Here is a 14,405-nt window from a genome sequence, read left to right as displayed (position 1 = left end):
TAGATATCCATCAGCATGAGGTTGTGGCAAACACTCAATGACTCGAAGAATAGTACTTTGAAAGGTAAATATTGCTTTAATAAGCTTCACAGGAAGTCCAGAAACAGGTAAACGAAGGAAACACAACCTACACAGTGCGTAATTTTGGAGACCAACTTAAATACCCATGATGATGAACTAAATGATGAACAAATGTCCATGGTGACTTGAAATGAGAACGAAGGAAACAAACCAAGGGGCTGTTTACACAACAAACGTACAACTTTTTAGGCGTTTTGGCCGTTCGTTTACACGTCAACCGACGCCTGAACACACACAATTTTGAAAGCGGGTCTCCGTGTAAACAATAAAATCGTGAATCTCTGAAGACGATGACGTCGTGCGCATGCGTATTACGTGTTTAACTGTAGTGTTTCATCGCCATCTACTGGCCTGGCAGCAGAATACAGCTCCGTTTTCGTGGATTTCGCCGATTAAAGCATATCGTCGTCAAGTGAAACCAACTGAACACAAACGTGACAATATCACAACGCACACATTAATTAGCCGCTTCCATGTCTGTAGCAGCTCAGCAAAAGCATGTTTTGGTGGAGATTTGCACAAACACAAATGATGAGTTTAATCTGCAGTTCGTCCAGGGAATGCAACACTGTCGTCTTCAAAACGAGGACGAGTTTAGGGCCAGCTGGTTTATTTTCTTGCCTATTCTTATCCTCCGTCTGATCCAGCGGGACTGCAGTGATTAGCCCGTTTGATGTTGGCCTCTGAATCCCCAGGGATGTGCCCCCGGACTGGGCCGAAGCCGAGACTCAAAGAGATCCGCAGCTGCAGACGTGGGACAACACGGTCGGGGCCAAGCACATATCCCTGTGGCACTCCCCTCATGCGAGTTTACGCTTACAGTCACGCCGCATTTCAAGACAAACACATTGTCCAGCCATTCGCAGTGATGGGAACTGAGTTGGCCTGTGTGAGCGAATGTGTGCTTAAATAGGGATAGATGCAACGCAAACGGAAATCTTTCAATGCGAATCCAATCATAAACCTGATTCAGCTCCAAGAAGTTCTGTATCACTTCATCTAAAGCACAATTCGTCATGCATTTACTCTGATGATCATGACAGACAAGAGCTGACTTTTTTGTTTTTTTTAAGTGTCATTTCCATAGCAACGGAAAGTTAAACAATGCACCGATTCTCATTTGCATTGGGAAGGGGGAGCCTCTTTTGATGGGAAGGGGGTCGGGACAAACAAACAGCACACCAGCTGCTCGTGTCTGCATGCATATACATGTTTAAATTCAAAAGGGCACCCAAAATGCAACACAAATGATGCAAGCCAAGCTAAACATTACATACATTTCCTCTCGCTCACACACGTGCGTGTGAAAGTGTGTCCAACGAGCCAGCATTTTATGCGGTTTAAATTTCTCCGCTCATCCTCTGATCTCTGCTATCAGGCGTTGCTCTCTTGATGTGTGCGCTGGCTGGCTGTTTGAAGTTCAGCGCTGACTTTAAAGTGGCCAAAAGACCCTGAACGGCAGGTAGCAACCAGACCGGGGGATCCCGGGTGCTCGTTAGCCCAATGACTGTTTAATTAGCTCGATGAGGACCGCGGCGTAAATGCGGCTGCCTATTGACACAAATGGGCATCTGTGTTGTTCAGTGCTCATGCGGGGCTAATTTATTCATCCTCAGCAGTGTGTGTCTGGCGCACTAACACGTACGTCAGATAACGGCACTCGTTTCATCTCCACACTTTAAAGCAACAGCATGGGGGGGGGGGGGGGCACACAATTCAGCAGATGAAAGGAAGCGCTGTGCTGTACGCTACAAGACATGCAAAACGTCCTGGAATGGTTTTAAAATACATATGTGCCAATGACTGCCAGACCTGATTTATTTTGTTTAATAGTTGTCCTATATCCGTTTTTTTTATTGCAAATAAATCAAATATTGCAGCAACCTTTACGTTAGATCAATCCAATGCATTAAATATGATATAAAACGGTGTATTATATCATTCCACTGTCCGTGCTGAAGGTATCCTAATTCAGTCTATTACAATAGAGCATTGCAGTAATGGTGTATTTTTGCGGGTCAAACTGGAAGTCAGCATCACACTGGTTCCCTCGACAAAAGCTCAATAAGATATTTCCACTGGCTGTTGGATTATTAAAGAAAAATAACCCAGACAGCAACATATTCCACCAAACCATTTAAAGAGACGGTGCCTGCACGCGAACCAGTTCTTTGTGTTTCGACAGCCAAAGAACCGGTTCTCGGCCAGGAAAACTGGTTCCAAAGCGGCACCAACTCTTTGCTGGACTAGAACCGTTCTTTTACCTCGTCATGCTTACGTCGGGGGCTGGGCCGGGTTTAGATGTGCTCTAAACATATTTTCTGACCATCGCAAAGCCAGGAGAAACATTCGCAGGAACACGATGGAGTCCGCCTTTGTAATTGTTATGCTTGAAGTTGGAAATTGTTATGCTTGAAAACATTATAAGCAAAGAAGAAAACAGTCACAACATAGAAGGGGGTACATAACTAGTCAGTAGGGGTGTAACGGTACATGTATTCATATTGAACCGTTTCGGTTCGAGGCTTCCGGTTCGGTACGCATACAAACCGAAGGATTGCTTGGACCATTTTTCCTGCCCGCAAAATTCGGGCAAACACAACGTTGCGCAACATCAAATGGCAAGCGTAATGAAAGCAGAACGAAACTGCGCTACTCGTTATGTGCGTCACGGATCGTTTATCAGTTCGGACCAGCAACATAATATAGTAACACTAACTGGAACCAGTTTGGCTGGAATGGTGAAATGCTTTCAAGTACTTCACACATCTTTTTCCAGCACTTCAAATATTCAAATATTATATAAATAAATATATATGTTATTTTTAATGTGATGACCAAAACATTATTTGTTCATCCTTTAAAGATGACCCCCATTTATAAACCTGAAAGTTTTAAGATCTAGGAAAACTCACACTTATTTAAAAAATATTTTTTCTTTAAACAAATAGGACATTTCTCTGGCATTTCTTTCTTTTTGCTGTATCGAAAACGTACCGAACCGTGACTTTAAAACCTTTAATACGTACTGAACCGTGGTTTTTGTGTACCGTTACACCCCTACTAGTCAGAAAAGATTACATATTAAGACTTACATATTTCAATTGTTTTTAAACCCTTCTAGGTACACGAGTTAGAGATAATCCCAAAGTAATGTTGTACTTGCAAGCGTTTCTAGCTAAGACGTATGGCGACGTACACAGTGACGTAACGACGTCGTTCCCTGGGCGCTCTAGTCAGTGGAAAAACAAACAGGTTCTCAAAGGGTTCGCAAGCTGAGCCAACTCCGAACCAACTTTGAACCAGCGCCAGTTCCGAACCAGTTCTTTTATGGTGGAAAAGGGGTAAAAGTGTCGGCCCAGATCCGCCCCGCATTTGGTTAATGTGGGCCGACACCATGTTGTTGTCTGGAAAGCTATGCGACCAACAAAAAATGTATGATTCTAACATATTTTGTTCACCGTGATCATTTTCACAAATGACCGTAACATTTATGAATTTTGATAAATATAATCCTGAGAAGTAAAGCGCTAAACAACAAACTTAACCACGGTCTTACTGAGTTAAGGTCCATTCACACCAAGGACGATAACGATAAAGATAAGGATGAATAACCATATGATGGACGATATAGTTGGGATCACATTCAGAACGTGTTTTTTCCAGCTGTTACGATAAAACGATAACAGCTTCAACACTGACAGCCAATCAGAACCCATTGTAATTTCAGGGTTCGCCCATTTGAAATGGCAGACGACACTGCGGAGAAGTTAATCGTTGAGGTCCAGAAAACTTTGACAAGTCAAGCCCCTTTTCATGAAAATGGATGTGGAAGACAATCGGTCATTCCCTCTGAATAAACGGAGAGAAGTATTAACGTCACCTCAGGTATCCACAACATCGTCTTTCTTCCTTTGAAGTTGCGGGGAAAAAGACTAGGTGTTGTTTTTACTCCACCATACTGACTACGTCGGCTAAATCCGCTGTTAGATTATTAGCTGGATTACACTAGCTTCACATCGGCTGGCTAAAGCCTGTAAATGCAACAAGAACAGCAGAAACGTGTTCAATCACGCTGAACACACTTTGAAACCGCAGCGCGAGAGCTTCGAATAAACAGACCGTTATCGTTCGTAGTGTGGACGCAAATATAGTTATTGTTATCGTTATCGGCCCTCAAGAATAGAATTGAGTTCGAATAGTTTGAATAGTCTGTGATTATAAACACAACAAGGCTGTGGAATTGCTGAGTTTACTGTACCAGTTCGGTGTGAATATATTTAATGTCCCAGACTAGTCCTATTTAGCCACTTGTTAGCAATCACCTTTTTTTCTGAAGTATTTTATATCATAGAATGAACCTGAAAATATCTTGTTCATCACACATTTCAGCCATTTAACCAAAAACCGATTAAAAAAAATAAACTGACTCCAGGATGAAGGATCTGGAAGTGCTAAAATGCGAACTCGTTTTTTTAGGTTTTGGACTACAAAAATATATGACACTCATGCTAGCATCACTCTATAGCAAATGGTCACGCAGAGCTTCATCAGAAGCAGAAATCAAGCTAATGTTAACTAACGAATCTTATTGTAAAGTGTTACTTATTTTATTTTTAGTCGGCTAGTGACTATAATCACTGAAAACATTATGTTTTATGAGGAACATTCTTTGCTCGCTTTCTGTATATTTACAAATTCTGTAAATTTACAGTACAGCTTCCTCTATTGCTTTCACTCCCCAAAGAATGTGTTGATGGAAAGTCAAACAAACCGACGAAAAAACTAATCTGAAAGTGTGTCAAGCAAAGGTATTCTTGTAAAAGCGATTAATTCAGTCCCAAGTCTTGTGCTCCAGGCGACAATGATGTCACATGTCCACTGGCAGAGTTAATGACTGAAATCCAATTAAACGTGTAGTTGCTGCCAAGAGTGTGTGATAAACCAGGACAAGGGCCAAACAAACAAACAAACAAACAGCAAACAATGAGCTCATCGAGCAGGCCGAATCCAACCTGATGTCATTTTTCAACCTAAATGGGAAGTTTTCCACCAATGTGCGGACATTGTAAAGATCCTCACATCTGTTACACGTGGCATGCAGTTTTGTAGCTGGTAAGGCTGTTTGTGGAGTTGCTTAATCAGATCTTCAGAGAGTTAATGTATTTTATTGTGGCTGTGTCTGAAGAAAGTTTGTGTTCTTATTTCTCTTTCTTTCAGTGCTTGTCAACAGCGGAATATTTGGAGAACGTTCGTATGACAAAACTCTGTTAGCTGTGTATATGCTGCTGCATCCTCAAATATCACGTGCATATCTACACGCCATTTGACAAATTGAAATGCATGATTTCAAAATACCTGCAAAGGTATAGTGATAGCAAAGAGTCTTAAACTCAACAAGTGCTGGGTACGTTAAACGTGGCACGCAGAGTTTTGCTCTTCTTTCCAGTGAGTGACGGTGAAAATGCGAGGCTAGATGAACTAACCTGACGTGTGATTGCACCCGATACACAAACCCTGCGAGCTTCCCCTCAGAACGCCATGCTAACCACTTCCACATCTCCCAACGCATTCCTGCGGTTGGGAACGGGCTCCACATCTAAAGACTCTGCTGTGGGCCAGGAGATGGCCTTCCCAAAACAGGACTTAGAGCAGAGCCTCTTCCACAGCCCCATAATCCAGTCCAGACCACAGCATTGTTCACATTTCACTGGTCTCTGCTAGCACTCAACAATACAGGAGCACTGCTGGATATGAGGCGGGCACACACTGTGCGATTTTGGCCGTCTGACACAAATTTTGCAAATCCTAAAGATTCCTCTGATCCTTGGCTAAGATAAGTGTGGCATTAATGATAACTGGGATCTTAAAGTGTGACATTAATGATGACTGATGTCTTACAGTGTGACATTAATGATAACTGAGATCTTACAGTGTGACGTTAATGATGACTGATATCTTACAGTGTGACATTAATGATACCTGAGCTCTTACAGTGTGACATTAATGATGACTGAGATCTTACAGTGTGACATTAATGATGACTGAGACCTTAAAGTGTGACATTAATGATGACTGATATCTTACAGTGTGACATTAATGATAACTGAGATCTTACAGTGTGACGTTAATGATGACTGATATCTTACAGTGTGACATTAATGATAACTGAGATCTTACAGTGTGACGTTAATGATGACTGAGATCTTACAGTGTGACATTAATGATAACTAAGATCTTACAGTGTGACATTAATGATGACTGAGATCTTACAGTGTGACATTAATGATATCTGAGCTCTTACAGTGTGACATTAATGATGACTGAGATCTTACAGTGTGACGTTAATGATGACTGAGATCTTACAGTGTGACATTAATGATAACTGAGATCTTACAGTGTGACGTTAATGATGACTGATATCTTACAGTGTGACATTAATGATAATTGAGATCTTACAGTGTGACATTAATGATGACTGAGACCTTAAAGTGTGACATTAATGATGACTGATATCTTACAGTGTGACATTAATGATAACTGAGATCTTACAGTGTGACGTTAATGATGACTGAGATCTTACAGTGTGACATTAATGATAACTAAGATCTTACAGTGTGACATTAATGATGACTGAGATCTTACAGTGTGACGTTAATGATGACAGAGATCTTACAGTGTGACATTAATGATACCTGAGCTCTTACAGTGTGACATTAATGATGACTGAGATCTTACAGTGTGACATTAATGATGACTGAGACCTTAAAGTGTGACATTAATGATGACTGATATCTTACAGTGTGACATTAATGATAACTGAGATCTTACAGTGTGACGTTAATGATGACTGATATCTTACAGTGTGACATTAATGATAACTGAGATCTTACAGTGTGACGTTAATGATGACTGAGATCTTACAGTGTGACATTAATGATAACTAAGATCTTACAGTGTGACATTAATGATGACTGAGATCTTACAGTGTGACATTAATGATATCTGAGCTCTTACAGTGTGACATTAATGATGACTGATATCTTACAGTGTGACGTTAATGATGACTGAGATCTTACAGTGTGACATTAATGATATCTGAGCTCTTACAGTGTGACATTAATGATGACTGAGATCTTACAGTGTGATGTTAATGATGACTGAGATCTTACAGTGTGACATTAATGATGACTGAGATCTTACAGTGTGACATTAATGATGACTGATATCTTACAGTGTGACATTAATGATGACTGAGATCTTACAGTGTGACATTAATGATAACTGAGATCTTACAGTGTGACATTAATAATATCTGAGCTCTTACAGTATGACATTAAAGGGCACCTATTATGCCCCTTTTTACAAGATGTAATATTGGTCTCAGGTGTCCCCAGAATGTATTTGTGAAGTTTCAGCTCAAAATACCCCACAGTTAATTTATTATAACCATTTGAAAATGTCATTTTGGGGCCTGCTTAAAAATGAGCTGTTTCAGGGGGTATTCCACCTTAAATGCAAATGAGCTGCATATCCCCGCCCTGCCTTTGGATGAGGGCGTAACTTGATACCTATGGCAGGCAGTCGGTACTGAGAGAGTGAAGAGACGCGCCGTTTTGAATGTCATTCAGCCGTACGTTTGAATCGGAATATATAAATAGCATGAAGAGACTCCGGCAGAATAAACATATGAGAATGGACCAGAACGTCTCGGTATGGTTATTTGCTACTTTTATGTACTTTAGAGTTGTAATAGCGTCCCATTTGAAATGATGGATGTCCAACACACACACACACACACACAGACACTAGCGCAAGTTTTTGAAACTACATACACATTCTGTGATAAAGTTTGCTACGTACGAGCGAAATTACATTTATGCGAGGGACCTGTGGCATCATGTTTAGCTTGTCATACGGGTGCTTCTGTGGCAAATGTGAGAAGATGGCTAACTTACAGAACACCAACATATATGCAGTTTTTAATACAATATATTTAAAAATATATATATTTATAAACGTGTGGTTACACACTATACAAACAAGGTTTTAAATTATATACACAGACATCCTACGACGGCAATAACTTTAGACGCATTTGTTGTTGAATTGGCTGACATTGACTGAAAAGACTATTTGCTCAAAAATCATAAAATACACTTACTGTTACTGGAGGTGACGGTGGATCGCAAACAGTAGACAAGAATCCACACTTGAGGATTAACTTTTAAGCCACAACAACAGGATTAACCCACGAGTCCACGACAGAACATTAATTTACGTTTCCAAGAGACATTACCGGCTGTCGTCGTTGAAACAATGAAGGATGGTGTGTACAGATCACCGAGGGCGGGGTCTAGGCCACAGCCACACTGTCAATCAACCCCCTGTCTCCCGTTCTACGTCACAAAGACCTGGATCTCAGAACAGCTCGTTCTGAGGCAGTGCAGATGATTTATTGAGATTGTAAAAAAACTACTGGATGGATTTTTATCATTCTAGGGTGGTTTTGCTCACACACTGCCAACACACATTTATGTTCAAACACCATGTAAAAGTGAATTTTCCATAATAGGTGCCCTTTAATGATGACTGAGATCTTAAAGTGTGACATTAATGATGACTGATATCTTACAGTGTGACATTAATGATAACTGAGATATTACAGTGTGACGTTAATGATGACTGAGATCTTACAGTGTGACATTAATGATAACTAAGATCTTACAGTGTGACATTAATGATATCTGAGATCTTACAGTGTGACATTAATGATGACTGAGATCTTACAGTGTGACATTAATGATGACTGAGATCTTACAGTGTGACATTAATGATAACTGAGTTCTTACAGTGTGACATTAATGATGACTGATATCTTACAGTGTGACATTAATGATATCTGAGATCTTACAGTGTGACATTAATGATGACTGAGATCTTACAGTGTGACATTAATGATATCTGAGATCTTACAGTGTGACATTAATGATAACTGAGATCTTACAGTGTGACATTAATGATGACTGAGATCTTACAGTGTGACATTAATGATATCTGAGATCTTACAGTGTGACATTAATGATAACTGAGATCTTACAGTGTGACATTAATGATAACTGAGATCTTACAGTGTGACATTAATGATAACTGAGATCTTACAGTCACACTGTACGATCTCAGATATCATTATTATTAGTTTGTGTAATTAAAATTTGAAAGAACTTCTTTCTACATTGATACACAACAAAATGCAACAAAATACAACAAGAAAACAACAAAGCTGAATTTTAGGCAACATTATTCCAGTTTTCAGTGTCACATGACCCTTCAGAAATCACTCTAATACGATGATTTGATGCTCAAGAAACAATTCTCATTATTATTATGTGGAAAACAGTTATGTAATTTTTTATGTCAGGATTTTTTGATGAATAGAAAGTTTCGAAAGAACAGCAGAACAATTTTACTTGAAAAAAAAAAGTTTGAATAGTAGTGTTTAAAAAGAAGACTGTCATAATAACTCTGGCAGGCTATACCTGAGTGAGTCCTCCATCTTGCTGATCTTCCTCTTGCTATCAACCCGTTCCTTCTCCAGCTGGGCCTGAAGCGTCTGCAACTGGGACAGGACAGCAGAAGTGTCAATCACTCGACAGCACAACTCAACAGAGCTGATGTGATTTAGTAAAGGTCAGAGGTCGTGTGCTGGCCTGCAGGTGTATATATATATATATATATGGCCTGTGCTTTGCAGATGTGCCCTTGACATAGGTCCTGCTTTATAACCGGACCGGCCCTTTGAAGACGGCACCAGGTGTCTGAGGCTGATCTTAAAAATTACCTTCACCTGATTGTGTCAGGACGATTATTAAAGCGGCCCTTTTTATGACAGTTCTGGGGCTTTGAAGAAAGACGTTTGAAAGGGAGCAGCTCCTACTAAAGCTCATAATTAGTGGGGCAATCAGGTCGGGTCTATTACTGTCTCGTTACACTCCCCTTTCATTTGGGGAAACACTTGACAGATACCAACTTGGTCCTGTTTCCACCTGGCCGTTTTAGTGGTCTGATCACATATGCAAATCACGGACCCTGGTTGGTTACCCACATTTTTCAATGTTCATTTTTGGGTGAATTATCCCTTTAACACCAGGTGGAAACAGGGCCCTTATAACAAGCACTCGATTTTACAGCCTCAAATCTTCCCTTCATCAAAGTGAACTGGGGCAATTGAGAGCAGAGGAAATGCTTTTATGTCTAACTAAAACGGCCTGCTTTGGTTTATACTGCTTCTGAGACTGGTGGTGATTATGAAGACTGGTCAGTCTCTTAAACCGATGCTTTTCAAGTTCATTATAATTGCTTCAATATAATAACTAGGGCTTTAAACTTATCAAATTTGGTGTGAATAATCAAAAGTTTAATATAGTTTAACCCCCTGGCTCCAATGAAAGTTTTTTTTTTTTTTTTTTTTTTTCCCAATCAGGCACCTCACCTCACTAAACCACACTAACTAGTCTGCATGTTTCTTTATAGTCCATGACTCTTGCATTGATATTTCTTGATACTGTATAATGACTAGGCTGCCCTAGGTGTCTTTGTTTCCACTGTATTTTCAATTTTGACATTTTTAGGTCAAACCGTTGTTGTCTGTCAGTCATATAATGGAGTTTTAGGGGGTCCACCTCAAAGAGCATGCACAGAGAAGACAAAATTAAACATGATTTAATGACTCGTGAATGTAAGTACACACTGATGGCCTAAGACACGAAACGAGCGGTTTGTGTGAGAAAACGAACAGTATTTATAATGTTTTTACCTCTTGTTAACAGCTACGTGCACTGATCTGAATCAGATGTCCAACTGAACCGAACTGAACCGTCTCCCAAGACATTACGCTGGAAGTGATCTCACGTGCGTCTACGTCACGCATGGTTTGCACAGAGATTTCGGAAGTTTTACCTTTCATTAAACATATTTAGATATACGGGAAATCGCAATGATTTCGATATATCTAAATATGTTTGGTGAAAGGTAAAACATCCGAAATCTCCGTGTAAACAATGCGTGACGTAGATGCGCGAGAGATCACTTCCGTAAAGTTTGGACACGGTTCAGTTGGACATCTGATTCAGATCAGTGCATGTAGCTGTTAACAAGAGGTAAAAACATTATAAATACTGTTCGTTTTCTCACACAAACCGCTCGTTTCGTGTCTTAGGCCATCAATGTGTACTTACATTTACGAGTCATTAAATCATGTTTAATTTTGACTTCTCTGTGCATGCTCTTTGAGGTGGACCCCCTAAAACTCCATTTTATGACTGATAGACAACACCGGTTTGACCGAAAAATGTCAAAATTAAAAATACTGTGGAAACAAAGACACCTACATCTTGGATCCCCTTGATGTAAGCTAAAACATATCAACAATTAATTTCAAAGTGAACTATCCCTTTAAATAAGCTATATTTTGTTATTAATAATATTGTACAGAGTTTGTGATTAAAATAATTACCTTTTTGACAGTGCTGTTTTGCAGATCTGTTATCTCTTGCTGCATCTTATTCTCTTGGTCCTGAACAAATCAAAACAAAACAAAACAAAACAATTCAATTAAATTCAAATGTAATTTAAGCAAAGCAAAGCAAAACATAACTAAGCAAAGCAAACAAAAACAATCAAAGCAAACAAAATCAAAAAAGCAAAGTAAATGAAAACCAAGAAAGCAAAGCAAAGCAAAACAAGTGTAATAAAACAAAACAAACAAACAAAACAAAAACAAAGCATTAGAAAGAAAAGCTAAATAAAACAAAACAAATCAATTAAATTAAATTCAAATTTAATTTAAACAAAGCAAACAAAAGCAAAGCAAACAAAAACAAAAAGCAAAGTAAATGATACCCAAGCAAAGCAAAAAAAAACAAAAAGCATAAGGAAGCAAAACAAAACAAAACAAACATATCAATTCAATTAAATTCAAATTTAATTTAATCGAAGCAAAACAAAACTAAGCAAATCAAACAAAAACAAAGCAAAAAAAACAAACAAACCGCAAAGTAAATGAACTAAGCAAAGCAAACAAAAAATGAAAAGCTTAAGGAAGCAAAACAAAACAAATCAATTAAATTCAAATCTAATTTAAACAAAGCAAAGCAAACAGAGCAAAGCAAAACATAACTAAGCAAAGCAAACAAAAATGAAAAGCATAAGGAAACAAAACAAAACAAATCAATTAAAAAAATTACTTTAAACAAAGCAAAACAAACAAAACAAAGCAAATCAATTCAATTAAATTCAAATTTAATTTAAACAAACCAAAGCAAAACATAACTAAGCAAAGCAAACAAAAACAAAGCAAAGAAAACAAAAACAAAACGAAAGCAAAGCAAAAAGCAAAGCAAAGCAAAAAAAGTGTAATGAAACAAAACAAAACAAACAAAAACCAACAAAACATAAACAAAGCATAAGAAAGAAAAGCTAAACAAAGCAAATGTAAAGCAAGACAAAGCAAACAAAACCAAAACAAAGCACAAGAAAGCAAAAAAAAAAAAAAAAGTTGAATAAAGCAAAATAAATCAAAACATAACAAAGCAAAGCAAACAAAACCAAACCAAACAAAAACAAATCATAAGAAAGAAAAGCAAATGAAACAAAAGCAAAACAAAACTAAGACAAAACCGATAAACTGACAAACAAATAAGGAGTTGTCCACACTTGGTTTGAGCCGATATGTTTGACAGACTAATAACCAATTCATCAATTGTCATTCACACATAAAGCCAACGTGGAACGCCGATCGCAAACCGTTCTATTGGCTTTTTTCTGAGCGAGGAAAACATGTCAGTTCTGACTTTATCCATGGGGATTTGGCCAATAAGAGGGCACAAGAGGTCTGACAATAAAGAAAAGAGCTTCAGGGGCAAAGCAAGTTATTCCACACTGGCACAAACATTATGAAGACCAGTTTGATTCCTCTGGAACAACATGAACCGACGAACTGACTTCCCGAGGTCCATCGGGTCGTTCACACACTGACGGACTTGCATGATTTGCATGACAAAGCAACTGGTCATTAGTTTTCATTGAGAGTTTGGACTTTGAACATTATGCAAATCAGCAGTGATGTGATGCAGTGACTGTCAATGGAAATGAAGTCCAGACGTACGTAACTGTGTGTGTTGCTGTGTTAATTAACCAATAACGAGGGCAACCAACAGTGTGTGTGAGCGACTGACCCTGAGCTGTCTCTGTCTCCTGTTTTCAGTCTCCTGAATCTGCTGTTTCAGGAGAACCACAGTCTTCTCCAAATCCTCCATCCCCTCCGATGCCTGACAGAAACACAAACCACTTTCACAAAATGCTATGATTATGAAAGCGTAAACTTTACAAAGATTAGCTCCGTTTCATCACACACATCCAAAGTCCCCTCGGTAGACAGCGAGAATACTGTATAGTGTAGCTCAGGTTCATATAAAAGTGTGAGTATATACTTGGGACTAAATTGGCACACTTTTTAGGTTATACAAATATACTTTTAAGTGTGTCGGTAACAGATCATACGTCAAAAGGGCAAAATGGTAACAATTTACAATAAGGTTCATTAGTTAATAACATGAACACACAATGAGCAATACATTTGTTACAGTATTTATTAGTCTTTGTTAATGTTAGTTAATAAAATCCAGCTGTTCATTGTTTGTTCATCACAGTGCATTAACTAATGCTAACAAACACAAACTTTGATTTTAATAACGTATTAGTAAATGTTGAAATTAAGAAGTATTGCTCATTCTTAGTTCATGTTAACTAATGTAGTTAAGTTGCTCTGGCCATTTTACGATCATTTACTCATTGGTCCATAAAATCAGACTAATGGCACACGAATAAACATGTTTTTGGTTTTTGATAAGCTCAGGGAATCATTACAAACACACGTATACTTTTTGTAGGCCAGAAAAACACCTAATATTTGTGTGTACTGGGCATCTTAGAAGTCCTAATACGTCCTAATGCTACTTTTATACTTCATGTGAGAAGCAATAGAGCTAAATTTAAGTTCAGTAGAAGGTATCTGTCGATGTAGGGTTTGGATCAGAGCTAATACATCTGTCACAGAACAGAATGGCACAGACGGGTGAGTATGAACAAGGTTTATTGAATGACAGTCACAGGATGGTAAGTAGCGTGCTAGTTGAAGTTGATGAAGGTTATGAACAGTCTGATGATGTTTTCCTTATCTGAACAGGAGCGGGAGAATGGAGAGCTGACCGGAACAGCGGAGCTTGGAGACTGAAGAGGACTGGCAGCAGACGGGGACCAAGGAC

General features: G+C 38.7%; 1 protein-coding gene across 2 annotated transcripts in view; it reads right to left on the bottom strand.

Annotated features, from left to right (window-relative positions):
* The window catches only part of cep112 (centrosomal protein 112), a 242,407-nt gene that overhangs the window by 144,643 nt on the left and 83,359 nt on the right, over positions 1–14,405 (bottom strand). For both annotated transcript variants that reach the window (XM_089128934.1, XM_089128935.1), the window contains exons 15-17: positions 13,317–13,409; positions 11,597–11,656; positions 9,621–9,700 (exon numbers count right to left, since the gene is read on the bottom strand). In XM_089128934.1, the coding sequence (XP_088985060.1) occupies positions 9,621–9,700; positions 11,597–11,656; positions 13,317–13,409 (233 nt within the window). The remainder of the gene's footprint in view (positions 1–9,620; positions 9,701–11,596; positions 11,657–13,316; positions 13,410–14,405) is intronic.

This window comes from Pimephales promelas, chromosome 3, assembly GCF_988280905.1.
Source record: "Pimephales promelas chromosome 3, fPimPro1.hap1.1, whole genome shotgun sequence".
Taxonomy (NCBI): domain Eukaryota; kingdom Metazoa; phylum Chordata; class Actinopteri; order Cypriniformes; family Leuciscidae; genus Pimephales; species Pimephales promelas.
This window is presented reverse-complemented; position numbering and strand designations above follow the sequence as displayed.